The 17,105-nt window shown below is 54.9% G+C and overlaps 2 protein-coding genes and 1 long non-coding RNA gene across 10 annotated transcripts in view; all 3 read left to right on the top strand.

Moving 5' to 3' along the window:
- The window catches only part of LOC118377283 (rho guanine nucleotide exchange factor 26-like), a 153,988-nt gene that overhangs the window by 129,442 nt on the left and 7,441 nt on the right, over window positions 1–17,105 (top strand). The gene's annotated exons all lie outside the window — the stretch shown is intronic.
- LOC127908847 (uncharacterized) lies at window positions 11,968–14,701 on the top strand. The gene is made up of 3 exons (XR_008068672.1): window positions 11,968–12,032; window positions 12,267–12,313; window positions 12,379–14,701. It is a non-coding gene; the product is annotated as an uncharacterized LOC127908847 (long non-coding RNA).
- The window catches only part of LOC127908845 (shematrin-like protein 2), a 3,396-nt gene continuing 1,077 nt past the window's right edge, over window positions 14,787–17,105 (top strand). For 3 of the 8 annotated variants that reach the window (XM_052468601.1, XM_052468598.1, XM_052468595.1), the window contains exon 1: window positions 16,596–16,676. In XM_052468601.1, the coding sequence (XP_052324561.1) occupies window positions 16,604–16,676 (73 nt within the window). In that variant the 5' untranslated portion in view covers window positions 16,596–16,603. Of the gene's footprint in view, window positions 16,383–16,595; window positions 16,677–16,792; window positions 16,857–17,105 lie in introns of those variants that run through there. The other 5 variants (XM_052468594.1, XM_052468593.1, XR_008068664.1 and 2 more) reach the window with 4 other exon arrangements.

The raw sequence follows: 17,105 nt of genomic DNA, 5'->3' as shown, positions 1-17,105 counted from the left end.
GGGAAATGACCACAGGACACGGACCACAGGACACGGACCACAGGACCACAGGACACGGACCACAGGACACGGACCACAGGACACGGACCACAGGACCACAGGACCACAAGACACGGACCACAGGACACGGACCACAGGACACGGACCACAGGACACGGACCACAGGACACGGACCACAGGACCACAGGACACGGACCACAGGACACGGACCACAGGACCACAGGACACGGACCACAGGACACAGACCACAGGACCACAGGACACGGACCACAGGACTACAGGACACGGACCACAGGACACGGACCACAGGACTACAGGACTACAGGACACGGACCACAGGACACGGACCACAGGACTACAGGACCACAGGACCACAGGACTACAGGACCACAGGACTACAGGACACGGACAACAGGACTACAGGACACGGACCACAGGACCACAGGACACGGACCACATGACCACAGGACTACAGGACACGGACCACAGGACCACAGGACAACAGGACTACAGGACACGGACCACAGGACCACAGGACACGGACCACAGGACCACAGGACTACAGGACACGGACCACAGGACCACAGGACTACAGGACACGGACCACAGGACCACAGGACACGGACCACAGGACCACAGGACACGGACCACAGGACCACAGGACACGGACCACAGGACACGGACCACAGGACTACAGGACACGGACAACAGGACTACAGGACACGGACCACAGGACCACAGGACACGGACCACAGGACCACAGGACTACAGGACACGAACCACAGGACCACAGGACACGGACCACAGGACCACAGGACACGGACCACAGGACCACAGGACACGGACCACAGGACCACAGGACACGGACCACAGGACCACAGGACACGGACCACAGGACACGGACCACAGGACCACAGGACACGGACCACAGGACACGGACCACAGGACCACAGGACACGGACCACAGGACCACAGGACACGGACCACAGGACCACAGGACACGGACCACAGGACCACAGGACACGGACCACAGGACCACAGGACACGGACCACAGGACCACAGGACACGGACCACAGGACCACAGGACACGGACCACAGGACACGGACCACAGGACCACACGGACCACAGGACCACAGGACACGGACCACAGGACCACAGGACACGGACCACAGGACACGGACCACAGGACCACAGGACACGGACCACAGGACCACAGGACCACAGGACCACAGGACCACAGGACCACAGGACACGGACCACAGGACACGGACCACAGGACTACAGGACACGGACCACAGGACACGGACCACAGGACTACAGGACTACAGGACACGGACCACAGGACACGGACCACAGGACTACAGGACCACAGGACCACAGGACCACAGGACTACAGGACACGGACAACAGGACTACAGGACACGGACCACATGACCACGGACCACAGGACCACAGGACTACAGGACACGGACCACAGGACCACAGGACACGGACAACGGGACTACAGGACCACAGGACCACAGGACTACAGGACCACAGGACTACAGGACATGGACAACAGGACTACAGGACACGGACCACAGGACCACAGGACACGGACCACAGGACCACAGGACACGGACCACAGGACCACAGGACACGGACCACAGGACCACAGGACATGGACCACAGGACACGGACCACAGGACACGGACCACAGGACACGGACCACAGGACCACAGGACACAGACCACAGGACCACAGGACACGGACCACAGGACACGGACCACAGGACCACAGGACACGGACCACAGGACCACAGGACACGGACCACAGGACTACAGGACCACAGGACTACAGGACACGGACAACAGGACTACAGGACACGGACCACAGGACCACAGGACTACAGTACACGGACCACAGGACCACAGGACACGGACCACAGGACACGGACCACAGGACCACAGGACACGGACCACAGGACACGGACCACAGGACCACAGGACACGGACCACAGGACACGGACCACAGGACACGGACCACAGGACACGGACCACAGGACACGGACCACAGGACCACAGGACACGGACCACAGGACACGGACCACAGGACCACAGGACACGGACCACAGGACTACAGGACACGGACCAAAGGACTACAGGACACGGACCACAGGACACGGACCACAGGACTACAGGACCACAGGACAACAGGACTACAGGACCACAGGACTACAGGACACGGACAACAGGACTACAGGACACGGACCACAGGACCACAGGACACGAACCACAGGACCACAGGACTACAGGACACGGACCACAGGACCACAGGACACGGACCACAGGACACGGACCACAGGACACGGACCACAGGACACGGACCACAGGACACGGACCACAGGACCACAGGACACGGACCACAGGACACGGACCACAGGACTACAGGACATGGACCACAAGACTACAGGACACGGACCACAGGACACAGACCACAGGACACGGACCACAGGACCACAGGACACGGACCACAGGACCACAGGACACGGACCACAGGACCACAGGACACGGACCACAGGACACGGACCACAGGACACGGACCACAGGACACGGACCACAGGACACGGCCCACAGGACCACAGGACTCGGACCACAGGACACGGACCACAGGACACGGACCACAGGACCACAGGACACGGACCACAGGACTACAGGACACGGACCACAGGACTACAGGACTACAGGACCACAGGACCACAGGACACGGACCACAGGACACGGACCACAGGACCACAGGACACGGACCACAGGACTACAGGACTACAGCACCACAGGACTACAGCACCACAGGACTACAGGACTACAGGACACGGACCACAGGACACGGACCACAGGACTACAGGACCACAGGACCACAGGACTACAGGACCACAGGACTACAGGACACGGACAACAGGACTACAGGACACGGACCACAGGACCACAGGACACGGACCACAGAACCACAGGACACGGACCACAGGACCACAGGACTACAGGACACGGACCACAGGACACGGACCACAGGACACGGACCACAGGACCACAGGACACAGACCACAGGACTACAGGACTACAGGACCACAGGACACGGACCACAGGACCACAGGACCACAGGACACGGACCACAGGACCACAGGACACGGACCACAGGACACGGACCACAGGACACGGACCACCGGACGCGGACCACAGGACCACAGGACACGGACCACAGGACTACAGGACACGGACCACAGGACACGGACCACAGGACCACAGGACACGGACCACAGGACCACAGGACACGGACCACAGGACTACAGGACACGGACCACAGGACTACAGGACACGGACCACAGGACACGGACCACAGGACCACAGGACACGGACCACAGGACACGGACCACAGGACCACAGGACACGGACCACAGGACTACAGGACACGGACCACAGGACACAGACCACAGGACTACAGGACACGGACCACAGGACCACAGGACACAGTATGTGGTTTAGCAGCTGACCAAGATGGCTTTAGTACAGGTGACCTCACCAGGGTGAAAACGGTAGAGACGACCACTACATAGCAGATGACCTCACCAGGGTGATAACGGTAGAGACGACCACTACGTAGCAGATGACCTCACCAGGGTGATAACGGTAGAGACGACCACTACGTAGCAGGTGACCTCACCAGGGTGATAACGGTAGAGATAACTCTACGTAGCAGGTGACCTCACCAGGGTGATAACGGTAGAGACGAACCCTACGTAGCAGGTGACCTCACCAGGGTGATAATGGTAGAGACGACCACTACATAGCAGATGACCTCACCAGGGTGATAACGGTAGAGACGACCACTACGTAGCAGATGACCTCACCAGGGTGATAACGGTAGAGACGACCACTACGTAGCAGGTGACCTCACCAGGGTGATAACGGTAGAGATAACTCTACGTAGCAGGTGACCTCACCAGGGTGATAACGGTAGAGACGAACCCTACGTAGCAGGTGACCTCACCAGGGTGATAATGGTAGAGACGAACCCTACGTAGCAGGTGACCTCACCAGGGTGATATTGGTAGAGACGACCTCTATGTAGCAGGTGACTTCACCAGGGTGATAACGGTAGAGACGAACCCTACGTTGCAGGTGACCTCACCAGGGTGATAACGGTAGAGACGAACCCTACGAAGCAGGTGATCTCACCAGGGTGATAACGGTAGAGACGACCGCTACGTAGCAGGTGACCTCACCAGGTTGATAATGGTAGAGACGACCCCTACGTAGCAGGTGACCGCTACGTAGCAGGTGACCTCACCAGGGTGATAACGGTAGAGACGACCGCTACGTAGCAGGTGACCTCACCAGGGTGATAACGGTAGAGACGACCGCTACGTAGCAGGTGACCTCACCAGGGTGATAACGGTAGAGACGACCGCTACGTAGCAGGTGACCTCACCAGGGTGATAACGGTAGAGACTAACTCTACATAGCATGTGACTTCACCAGGGTGATAACGGTAGAGACGAACCCTACGTAGCAGGTGACCTCACCAGGGTGATAACGGTAGAGACTAACTCTACATAGCAGGTGACTTCACCAGGGTGATAACGGTAGAGACGACCGCTACGTAGCAGGTGACCTCACCAGTGTGATAACGGTAGAGACTAACTCTACATAGCATGTGACTTCACCAGGGTGATAACGGTAGAGACGACCGCTACGTAGTAGGTGACCTCACCAGGGTGATAACGGTAGAGACGACCGCTACGTAACAGGTGATCTCACCAGGGTGATAACGGTAGAGACGAACCCTACGTAGCAGGTGACCTCACCAGGGTGATAACGGTAGAGACGACCACTACGTAGCAGGTGACCTCACCAGGGTGATAACGGTAGAGACGACCGCTACGTAGCAGGTTTCCTCACCAGGGTGATAACGGTAGAGACTAACCCTACGTAGCAGGTTTCCTCACCAGGGTGATAACGGTAGAGACGAACCCTACGTAGCAGGTGACCTCACCACGGTGATAATGGTAGAGACGAAACCTACGTAGCAGGTGACCTCACCAGGGTGATAATGGTAGAGACGACCTCTATGTAGCAGGTGACTTCACCAGGGTGATAACGGTAGAGACGAACCCTACATTGCAGGTGACCTCACCAGGGTGATAACGGTAGAGACGAACCCTAAGTAGCAGGTGACCTCACCAGGGTGATAATGGTAGAGACGACCACTACGTAGCAGGTGACCTCACCAGGGTGATAACGGTAGAGACGAACCCTACGTAGCAGGTGACCTCACCAGGGTGATAACGGTAGAGACGACCTCTATGTAGCAGGTGACTTCACCAGGGTGATAACGGTAGAGACGACCACTACGTAGCAGGTGACCTCACCAGGGTGATAACGGTAGAGACGACCGCTACGTAGCAGGTGACCTCACCAGGGTGATAACGGTAGAGACTAACTCTACGTAGCAGGTGACCTCACCAAGGTGATAACGGTAGAGACGCCCGCTACGTAGCAGGTGACCTCACCAGGGTGATAACGGTAGAGACGACCGCTACGTAGCAGGTGACCTCACCAGGGTGATAACGGTAGAGACTAACTCTACGTAGCAGGTGACCTCACCAGGGTGATAATGGTATAGACGACCCCTACGTAGCAGGTGACCGCTACATAACAGGTGACCTCACCAGGGTGATAATGGTAGAGACGACCCCTACGTAGCAGGTGACCACTACGTAACAGGTGACCTCACCAGGGTGATAACGGTAGAGACGACCACTACGTAGCAGGTGATCTCACCAGGGTGATAACGGTAGCGATAACTCTACGTAGCAGGTGACTTCACCAGGGTGATAACGGTAGAGACGACCTCTACGTAGCAGGTGACCTCACCAGGGTGATAACGGTAGCGATAACTCTACGTAGCAGGTGACTTCACCAGGGTGATAACGGTAGAGACGACCGCTACGTAGCAGGTGACCTCACCAGGGTGATAACGGTAGAGACGACCGCTACATAGCAGGTGACCTCACCAGGGTGATAACGGTAGAGACGACCGCTACGTAGTAGGTGACCTCACCAGGGTGATAACGGTAGAGACGACCGCTACGTAACAGGTGATCTCACCAGGGTGATAACGGTAGAGACGAACCCTACGTAGCAGGTGACCTCACCAGGGTGATAACGGTAGAGACGACCACTACGTAGCAGGTGACCTCACCAGGGTGATAACGGTAGAGACGACCGCTACGTAGCAGGTTTCCTCACCAGGGTGATAACGGTAGAGACTAACCCTACGTAGCAGGTTTCCTCACCAGGGTGATAACGGTAGAGACGAACCCTACGTAGCAGGTGACCTCACCACGGTGATAATGGTAGAGACGAAACCTACGTAGCAGGTGACCTCACCAGGGTGATAATGGTAGAGACGACCTCTATGTAGCAGGTGACTTCACCAGGGTGATAACGGTAGAGACGAACCCTACATTGCAGGTGACCTCACCAGGGTGATAACGGTAGAGACGAACCCTAAGTAGCAGGTGACCTCACCAGGGTGATAATGGTAGAGACGACCACTACGTAGCAGGTGACCTCACCAGGGTGATAACGGTAGAGACGAACCCTACGTAGCAGGTGACCTCACCAGGGTGATAACGGTAGAGACGACCTCTATGTAGCAGGTGACTTCACCAGGGTGATAACGGTAGAGACGACCACTACGTAGCAGGTGACCTCACCAGGGTGATAACGGTAGAGACGACCGCTACGTAGCAGGTGACCTCACCAGGGTGATAACGGTAGAGACTAACTCTACGTAGCAGGTGATCTCACCAAGGTGATAACGGTAGAGACGCCCGCTACGTAGCAGGTGACCTCACCAGGGTGATAACGGTAGAGACGACCGCTACGTAGCAGGTGACCTCACCAGGGTGATAACGGTAGAGACTAACTCTACGTAGCAGGTGACCTCACCAGGGTGATAATGGTATAGACGACCCCTACGTAGCAGGTGACCGCTACATAACAGGTGACCTCACCAGGGTGATAATGGTAGAGACGACCCCTACGTAGCAGGTGACCGCTACGTAACAGGTGACCTCACCAGGGTGATAACGGTAGAGACGACCACTACGTAGCAGGTGATCTCACCAGGGTGATAACGGTAGCGATAACTCTACGTAGCAGGTGACTTCACCAGGGTGATAACGGTAGAGACGACCTCTACGTAGCAGGTGACCTCACCAGGGTGATAACGGTAGCGATAACTCTACGTAGCAGGTGACTTCACCAGGGTGATAACGGTAGAGACGACCGCTACGTAGCAGGTGACCTCACCAGGGTGATAACGGTAGAGACGACCGCTACGTAGCAGGTGACCTCACCAGGGTGATAACGGTAGAGACGACCCCTACGTAGCAGGTGACCGCTACGTAGCAGGTGACCTCACCAGGGTGATAACGGTAGAGACTAACTATACATAGCAGGTGATTTCACCAGGGTGATAACGGTAGAGACGACCGCTACGTAGCAGGTGACCTCACCAGGGTGATAACGGTAGAGACGACCGCTACGTAGCAGGTGACCCCACCAGGGTGATAACGGTAGAGACGACCGCTACGTAGCAGGTGATCTCACCAGCGTGATAACGGTAGAGACGACTGCTACGTAGCAGGTGACCTCACCAGGGTGATAACGGTAGAGACGACCCCTACGTAGCAGGTGACCTCACCAGGGTGATAATGGTATAGACGACCCCTACGTAGCAGGTGACCGCTACATAACAGGTGACCTCACCAGGGTGATAACGGTAGAGATGACCACTACGTAGCAGGTGACTTCACCAGGGTGATAACGGTAGAGACGACCGCTACGTAGCAGGTGACCTCACCAGGGTGATAACGGTAGAGACTAACTCTACGTAGCAGGTGACCTCACCAGGGTGATAATGGTATAGACGACCCCTACGTAGCAGGTGACCGCTACATAACAGGTGACCTCACCAGGGTGATAACGGTAGAGACGACCACTACGTAGCAGGTGACCTCACCAGGGTGATAACGGTAGAGACTAACTCTACATAGCATGTGACTTCACCAGGGTGATAACGGTAGAGACGACCGCTACGTAGTAGGTGACCTCTCCAGGGTGATAACGGTAGAGACGACCGCTACGTAACAGGTGACCTCACCAGGGTGATAACGGTACAGACGAACCCTACGTAGCAGGTGACCTCACCAGGGTGATAACGGTAGAGACGACCACTACGTAGCAGGTGACCTCACCAGGGTGATAACGGTAGAGACGACCGCTACGTAGCAGGTTTCCTCACCAGGGTGATAACGGTAGAGACTAACCCTACGTAGCAGGTTTCCTCACCAGGGTGATAACGGTAGAGACGAACCCTACGTAGCAGGTGACCTCACCAGGGTGATAATGGTAGAGACGAAACCTACGTAGCAGGTGACCTCACCAGGGTGATAATGGTAGAGACGACCTCTATGTAGCGGGTGACTTCACCAGGGTGATAACGGTAGAGACGATACCCTACGTTGCAGGTGACCTCACCAGGGTGATAACGGTAGAGACGAACCCTAAGTAGCAGGTGACCTCACCAGGGTGATAATGGTAGAGACGACCACTACGTAGCAGGTGACCTCACCAGGGTGATAACGGTAGAGACGAACCCTACGTAGCAGGTGACCTCACCAGGGTGATAACGGTAGAGACGACCTCTATGTCGCAGGTGACTTCACCAGGGTGATAACGGTAGAGACGACCACTACGTAGCAGGTGACCTCACCAAGGTGATAACGGTAGAGACGCCCGCTACGTAGCAGGTGACCTCACCAGGGTGATAACGGTAGAGACGTCCGCTACGTAGCAGGTGACCTCACCAGGGTGATAACGGTAGAGACGTCCGCTACGTAGCAGGTGACCTCACCAGGGTGATAACGGTAGAGACTAACTCTACGTAGCAGGTGACCTCACCAGGGTGATAATGGTATAGACGACCCCTACGTAGCAGGTGACCGCTACATAACAGGTGACCTCACCAGGGTGATAATGGTAGAGACAACCCCTACGTAGCAGGTGACCGCTACGTAACAGGTGACCTCACCAGGGTGATAACGGTAGAGACGACCACTACGTAGCAGGTGACCTCACCAGGGTGATAACGGTAGCGATAACTCTACGTAGCAGGTGACTTCACCAGGGTGATAACGGTAGAGACGACCTCTACGTAGCAGGTGACCTCACCAGGGTGATAACGGTAGCGATAACTCTACGTAGCAGGTGACTTCACCAGGGTGATAACGGTAGAGACGACCGCTACGTAGCAGGTGACCTCACCAGGGTGATAACGGTAGAGACGACCGCTACGTAGCAGGTGATCTCACCAGGGTGATAACGGTAGAGATGACCCCTACGTAGCAGGTGACCGCTACGTAGCAGGTGACCTCACCAGGGTGATAACGGTAGAGACGACCGCTACGTAGCAGGAGAGATCACCAGGGTGATAACGGTAGAGATGACCGCTACGTAGCAGGTGACCTCACCAGGGTGATAACGGTAGAGACGACCGCTACGTATCAGGTGATCTCACCAGGGTGATAACGGTAGAGACGACCGCTACGTAGCAGGTGACCTCACCAGGGTGATAACGGTAGAGACTAACTCTACGTAGCAGGTGACCTCACCAGGGTGATAATGGTATAGACGACCCCTACGTAGCAGGTGACCTCACCAGGGTGATAACGGTAGAGACGACCACTACGTAGCAGGTGACCTCACCAGGGTGATAACGGTAGAGACTAACTCTACATAGCAGGTGACTTCACCAGGGTGATAACGGTAGAGACGACCGCTACGTAGCACGTGACCTCACCAGGGTGATAACGGTAGCGATAACTCTACGTAGCAGGTGACTTCACCAGGGTGATAACGGTAGAGACGACCGGTACGTAGCAGGTGACCTCACCAGGGTGATAACGGTAGAGACGACCGCTACGTAGCAGGTGACCTCACCAGAGTGATAACGGTAGAGACGACCCCTACGTAGCAGGTGACCGCTACGTAGCAGGTGACCTCACCAGGGTGATAACGGTAGAGACGACCGCTACGTAGCAGGAGACCTCACCAGGGTGATAACGGTAGAGACGACCGCTACGTAGCAGGTGACCTCACCAGGGTGATAACGGTAGAGACTAACTCTACATAGCAGGTGACTTCACCAGGGTGATAACGGTAGAGACGACCGCTACGTATCAGGTGATCTCACCAGGGTGATAACGGTAGAGACGACCGCTACGTAGCAGGTGACCTCACCAGGGTGATAATGGTAGAGACTAACTCTACGTAGCAGGTGACCTCACCAGGGTGATAACGGTAGAGACGACCGCTACGTAGCAGGTGACCTCACCAGGGTGATAACGGTAGAGATGCTCACCAGGGTGATAACGGTAGAGACGACCGCTACGTAGCAGGTGACCTCACCAGCGTGATAACGGTAGAGATGACTGCTACGTAGCAGGTGACCTCACCAGGGTGATAACGGTAGAGACTAACTCTACATAGCAGGTGACTTCACCAGGGTGATGACGGTAGAGACGACCGCTACGTAGCAGGTGACCTCACCAGGGTGATAACGGTAGAGACTAACTATACATAGCAGGTGACTTCACCAGGGTGATAACGGTAGAGACGACCGCTACGTAGCAGGTGACCTCACCAGGGTGATAACGGTAGAGACTAACTCTACGTAGCAGGTGACCTCACCAGGGTGATAATGGTATAGACGACCCCTACGTAGCAGGTGACAGCTACATAACAGGTGACCTCACCAGGGTGATAACGGTAGAGACGACCACTACATAGCAGGTGACCTCACCAGGGTGATAACGGTAGAGACTAACTCTACATAGCATGTGACTTCACCAGGGTGATAACGGTAGAGACGACCGCTACGTAGTAGGTGACCTCACCAGGGTGATAACGGTAGAGACGACCGCTACGTAACAGGTGACCTCACCAGGTTGATAACGGTATAGACGACCACTACGTAGCAGGTGACCTCACCAGGGTGATAACGGTAGAGACGACCGCTACGTAGCAGGTTTCCTCACCAGGGTGATAACGGTAGAGACTAACCCTACGTAGCAGGTTTCCTCACCAGGGTGATAACGGTAGAGACGAACCCTACGTAGCAGGTGACCTCACCAGGGTGATAATGGTAGAGACGAAACCTACGTAGCAGGTGGACTCACCAGGGTGATAATGGTAGAGACGACCTCTATGTAGCAGGTGACTTCACCAGGGTGATAACGGTAGAGACGAACCCTACGTGGCAGGTGACCTCACCAGGGTGATAACGGTAGAGACAAACCCTAAGTAGCAGGTGACCTCACCAGGGTGATAATGGTAGAGACGACCACTACGTAGCAGGTGACCTCACCAGGGTGATAACGGTAGAGATGAACCCTACGTAGCAGGTGACCTCACCAGGGTGATAACGGTAGAGACGACCTCTATGTAGCAGGTGACTTCACCAGGGTGATAACGGTAGAGACGACCACTACGTAGCAGGTGACCTCACCGAGGTGATAACGGTAGAGACGCCCGCTACGTAGCAGGTGACCTCACCAGGGTGATAACGGTAGAGACGACCGCTACGTAGCAGGTGACCTCACCAGGGTGATAACGGTAGAGACTAACTCTACGTAGCAGGTGACCTCACCAGGGTGATAATGGTATAGACGACCCCTACGTAGCAGGTGACCGCTACATAACAGGTGACCTCACCAGGGTGATAATGGTAGAGACGACCCCTACGTAGCAGGTGACCACTACGTAACAGGTGACCTCACCAGGGTGATAACGGTAGAGACGACCACTACGTAGCAGGTGACCTCACCAGGGTGATAACGGTAGAGACGACCACTACGTAGCAGGTGACCGCTACGTAGCAGGTGACCTCACCAGGGTGATAACGGTAGAGACGACCCCTACGTAGCAGGTGACTTCACCAGGGTGATAACGGTAGAGACGACCGCTACGTAGCAGGTGACCTCACCAGGGTGATAACGGTAGAGACGACCGCTACGTAGCAGGTGACCTCACCAGGGTGATAACGGTAGCGATAACTCTACGTAGCAGGTGACTTCACCAGGGTGATAACGGTAGAGACGACCGCTACGTAGCAGGTGACCTCACCAGGGTGATAACGGTAGAGACGACCGCTACGTAGCAGGTGACCTCACCAGGGTGATAACGGTAGAGACGACCCCTACGTAGCAGGTGACCGCTACGTAGCAGGTGACCTCACCAGGGTGATAACGGTAGAGACGACCGCTACGTAACAGGTGACCTCACCAGGGTGATAACGGTAGAGACGACCGCTACGTAACAGGTGACCTCACCAGCGTGATAACGGTAGAGACGACCGCTACGTAGCAGGTGACCTCACCAGGGTGATAACGGTAGAGACGACCGCTACGTAGCAGGTGACCTCACCAGGGTGATAACGGTAGAGACGACCCCTACGTAGCAGGTGACCGCTACGTAGCAGGTGACCTCACCAGGGTGATAACGGTAGAGACGACCGCTACGTAACAGGTGACCTCACCAGGGTGATAACGGTAGAGACGACCGCTACGTAACAGGTGATCTCACCAGCGTGATAACGGTAGAGACGACCGCTACGTAGCAGGTGACCTCACCACGGTGATAACGGTAGAGACGACCCCTACGTAGCAGGTGACCTCACCAGCGTGATAACGGTAGAGACGACCCCTACGTAGCAGGTGACCTCACCAGGGTGATAACGGTAGAGACGACCGCTACGTAACAGGTGACCTCACCAGGGTGATAACGGTAGAGACGACCCCTACGTAGCAGGTGACCTCACCAGGGTGATAACGGTAGAGACGACCCCTACGTAGCAGGTGACCTCACCAGGGTGATAACGGTAGAGACGACCCTTACATTCTGCATTTGAACACCATTTTTTAGAGAGTCGTTAAAACTGTGCAAGGGAAATAGTCTATTAATTACACCGTTTTTACCAACTATTGAGTTACATTAATTGTGAACGATTATTCAGGCTATATGAGCAGATTTATAGAATGTTGAGACATGAAATTGCTGTCCTGGACAGTTGGGGGCTGACACTGTGTTTTTGGGGGAGGGGGGTGATTCCCGGATTAAGCTGGAACAGAACTGGAATGGGAAACAGAATAATGGAATGATGGAAGTCTGATTCATGGAGCTCTTTGTTCAGATTCTCCACACAGACTCCATTCACTCTGCCTGGTCTGACCTGTGGTGGGTTCTGGGTCAGTATCTCTGAGTCTGTGTGTGCAACCCAAAGTGCACCCTTTTCCCTATATACAGCACTACGTTTCACCATAGTCCTTTGAGGCCTGGTTAAAGTCAATGCAGGGAATATGGTGCACTTTGTGCCGCAGGCTCTGAGACAACTGGTCCTGGCTGAATGTGAAGGGGTGAGACAGAGACCGGTCCTGGCTGGCTGTGAAGGGGTGAGACAGAGACTGGTCCTGGCTGGCTGTGAAAGGGTGAGACAGAGACTGGTCCTGGCTGGTTGTGAAGGGGTGAGAGAGACTGGTCCTGGCTGGCTGTGAAGGGGCGAGACAGAGACTGGTCCTGGCTGACTGTGAAGGGGCGAGACAGAGACTGGTCCTGGCTGACTGTGAAGGGTGAAGGGGTGAGACAGAGATTGGTCCTGGCTGACTGTGAAGGGTGAAGGGGTGAGACAGAGACTGGTCCTGGCTGACTGTGAAGGGGTGAGACAGAGACTGGTCCTGGCTGACTGTGAAGGGTGAAGGGGTGAGACAGAGATTGGTCCTGGCTGACTGTGAAGGGTGAAGGGGTGAGACAGAGACTGGTCCTGGCTGACTGTGAAGGGGTGAGACAGAGACTGGTCCTGGCTGGCTGTGAAGGGGCGAGACAGAGACTGGTCCTGGCTGACTGTGAAGGGGCGAGTCAGAGACTGGTCCTGGCTGACTGTGAAGGGTGAAGGGGTGAGACAGAGACTGGTCCTGGCTGACTGTGAAGGGTGAAGGGGTGAGACAGAGACTGGTCCTGGCTGACTGTGAAGGGATGAGACAGAGACTGGTCCTGGCTGACTGTGAAGGGTGAAGGGGTGAGACAGAGACTGGTCCTGGCTGACTGTGAAGGGGCGAGACAGAGACTGGTCCTGGCTGACTGTGAAGGGTGAAGGGGTGAGACAGAGACTGGTCCTGGCTGACTGTGAAGGGTGAAGGGGTGAGACAGAGACTGGTCCTGGCTGACTGTGAAGGGGCGAGACAGAGACTGTACCCCTCTACCCCATCTCCCTCCCGTTATGTTTCAGTCTCATCCCACACAGGCTTTTTCTCTCCATCCGTCAATCTAGCTCACTCTTTCTCTATGAATCACTATATTCTACCTTTTTTTCCGGCTCTTTCTTTCATTCTTTCTTCCTTTCTCTAAATCTGTCTTTTCTTTCCCTCCTTGGTGTGGGCAGGTGAGGTGGCAGGTAGAGTTACCTGGTGAAACCTGACCTGTGTCCCTCCTCCCATTCACCAGAGACACAAACCAAAAGCTACTCTGTTCCTTTCCTGTGAATTAGCCTCTGTCCCTGTTCAACTGAATCAAAACACCTCTGTTCTCCCTCTCTCTCTCTCTCTCACGGACAAGGACTGGGAGGGAGAGGGGCGGGAGATTACTGGGAGGGAAGGGGGCGGGTGATGACTGGGAGGGAAGGGGGTGAGAGGGCTGGGAGAGGACTGCGAGGGGGATGAGAGAGGGATAACAACATGCACATTTCTCCCTTAGTGGACTAATAAAGCTGTTTTCTTCCTGTCTGTGTATAGTGTGGGGTGTATTGACTTCCTCGCTGTGGATAGTGTGGGGTGTATTGACTTCCTGTCTGTGTATAGTGTGGGGTGTATTGACTTCCTGTCTGTGTATAGTGTGGGGTGTATTGACTTCCTCTCTGTGTATAGTGTGTGGTGTATTGACTTCCTCTCTGTGTATAGTGTGTGGTGTATTGACTTCCTCTCTGTGGATATGTGTGTGGTGTATTGACTTCCTGTCTGTGTATAGTGTGGGGTGTATTGACTTCCTCTCTGTGTATAGTGTGGGGTGTATTGACTTCCTGTCTGTGTATAGTGTGGGGTGTATTGACTTCCTCTCTGTGGATATGTGTGTGGTGTATTGACTTCCTGTCTGTGTATTGTGTGGGGTGTATTGACTTCCTCTCTGTGTATAGTGTGGGGTGTATTGACTTCCTCTCTGTGTATAGTGTGGGGTGTATTGACTTCCTGTCTGTGTATTGTGTGGGGTGTATTGACTTCCTCTCTGTGTATAGTGTGGGGTGTATTGACTTCCTCTCTGTGTATAGTGTGGGGTGTATTGACTTCCTCTCTGTGGATATGTGTGTGGTGTATTGACTTCCTCTCTGTGTATAGTGTGGGGTGTATTGACTTCCTCTCTGTGGATATGTGTGTGGTGTATTGACTTCCTCTCTGTGGATATGTGTGTGGTGTATTGACTTCCTCTCTGTGGATATGTGTGTGGTGTATTGACTTCCTCGCTGTGGATAGTGTGGGGTGTATTGACTTCCTCTCTGTGTATAGTGTGGGGGGTATTGACTTCCTGTCTGTGTATAGTGTGGGGTGTATTGACTTCCTCTCTGTGGATAGTGTGGGGGGTATTGACTTCCTCTCTGTGTATAGTGTGGGGTGTATTGACTTCCTCTCTGTGTATAGAGTGTGGTGTATTGACTTCCTCTCTGTGGATAGTGTGGGGTGTATTGACTTCCTGTCTGTGTATTGTGTGGGGTGTATTGACTTCCTCTCTGTGGATAGTGTGTGGTGTATTGACTTCCTCTCTGTGGATAGTGTGGGGTGTATTGACTTCCTGTCTGTGTATTGTGTGGGGTGTATTGACATCCTCGCTGTGTATTGTGTGTTTCAACAACCATGACTGACTGTTCTTCATCTTATTTTAAGTGAATTTAATCAGAAACAAAGGACATAATGAGAGGGGGGTCATCAGTCCACTACTTTGTTATTAGCTTTGTGATGCTGTGAGGTGGTTGTTGTCTGATGCTGTGAGGTGGTTGTTGTCTGATGCTGTGAGGTGGTTGTTGTCTGATGCTGTGAGGTGGTTGTTGTCTGATGCTGTGAGGTGGTTGTTTGCGATGCTTTGAGGTGGTTTTTGTTTGCGATGCTGTGAGGTCGTGGTGTGATGCTGTGAGGTCGTGGTCTGATGCTGTGAGGTCGTGGTGTGATGCTGTGAGGTCATGGTGTGATGCTGTGAGGTCGTGGTGTGGTGCTGTGAGGTCATGGTGTGATGCTGTGAGGTCATGGTGTGGTGCTGTGAGGTTGTGGTGTGATGCTGTGAGGTCGTGGTGTGGTGCTGGGAGGTCGTGGTGTGGTGCTAGGAGGTCGTGGTGTGGTGCTGGGAGGTCGTGGTGTGGTGCTGGGAGGTCGTGGTGCGGTGCTGGGAGGTTGTGGTGTGGTGCTGGGAGGTTGTGGTGTGGTGCTGGGAGGTCGTGGTGCGATGCTGTGAGGTCGTGGTGTGATGCTGGGAGGTCGTGGTGTGATGCTGGGAGGTCGTGGTGTGATGCTGGGAGGTCGTGGTGTGATGCTGGGAGGTTGTGGTGCTGTGAGGTCGTGGTGTGATGCTGGGAGGTTGTGGTGCTGTGAGGTCGTGGTGTGGTGCTGTGCGGTCGTGGTGTGATGCTGGGAGGTTGTGGTGTGGTGCTGTGAGGTCGTGGTGTGATGCTGGGAGGTCGTGGTGTGATGCTGGGAGGTCGTGGTGTGATGCTGTGAGGTCGTGGTGTGATGCTGTGAGGTCATGGTGTGATGCTGTGAGGTCGTGGTGTGGTGCTGTGAGGTCATGGTGTGATGCTGTGAGGTCGTGGTGTGGTGCTGTGAGGTTGTGGTGTGATGCTGTGAGGTCGTGGTGTGGTGCTGGGAGGTCGTGGTGTGGTGCTGGGAGGTCGTGGTGTGGTGCTGGGAGGTCGTGGTGCGGTGCTGGGAGGTTGTGGTGCGGTGCTGGGAGGTTGTGGTGCGGTGCTGGG

The sequence above is a fragment of the Oncorhynchus keta genome, chromosome 18 (assembly GCF_023373465.1).
Source record: "Oncorhynchus keta strain PuntledgeMale-10-30-2019 chromosome 18, Oket_V2, whole genome shotgun sequence".
NCBI lineage: Eukaryota > Metazoa > Chordata > Actinopteri > Salmoniformes > Salmonidae > Oncorhynchus > Oncorhynchus keta.
Note: the sequence above shows the minus strand (reverse complement) of the source record. Positions and strands in the feature narration are given on the sequence as shown.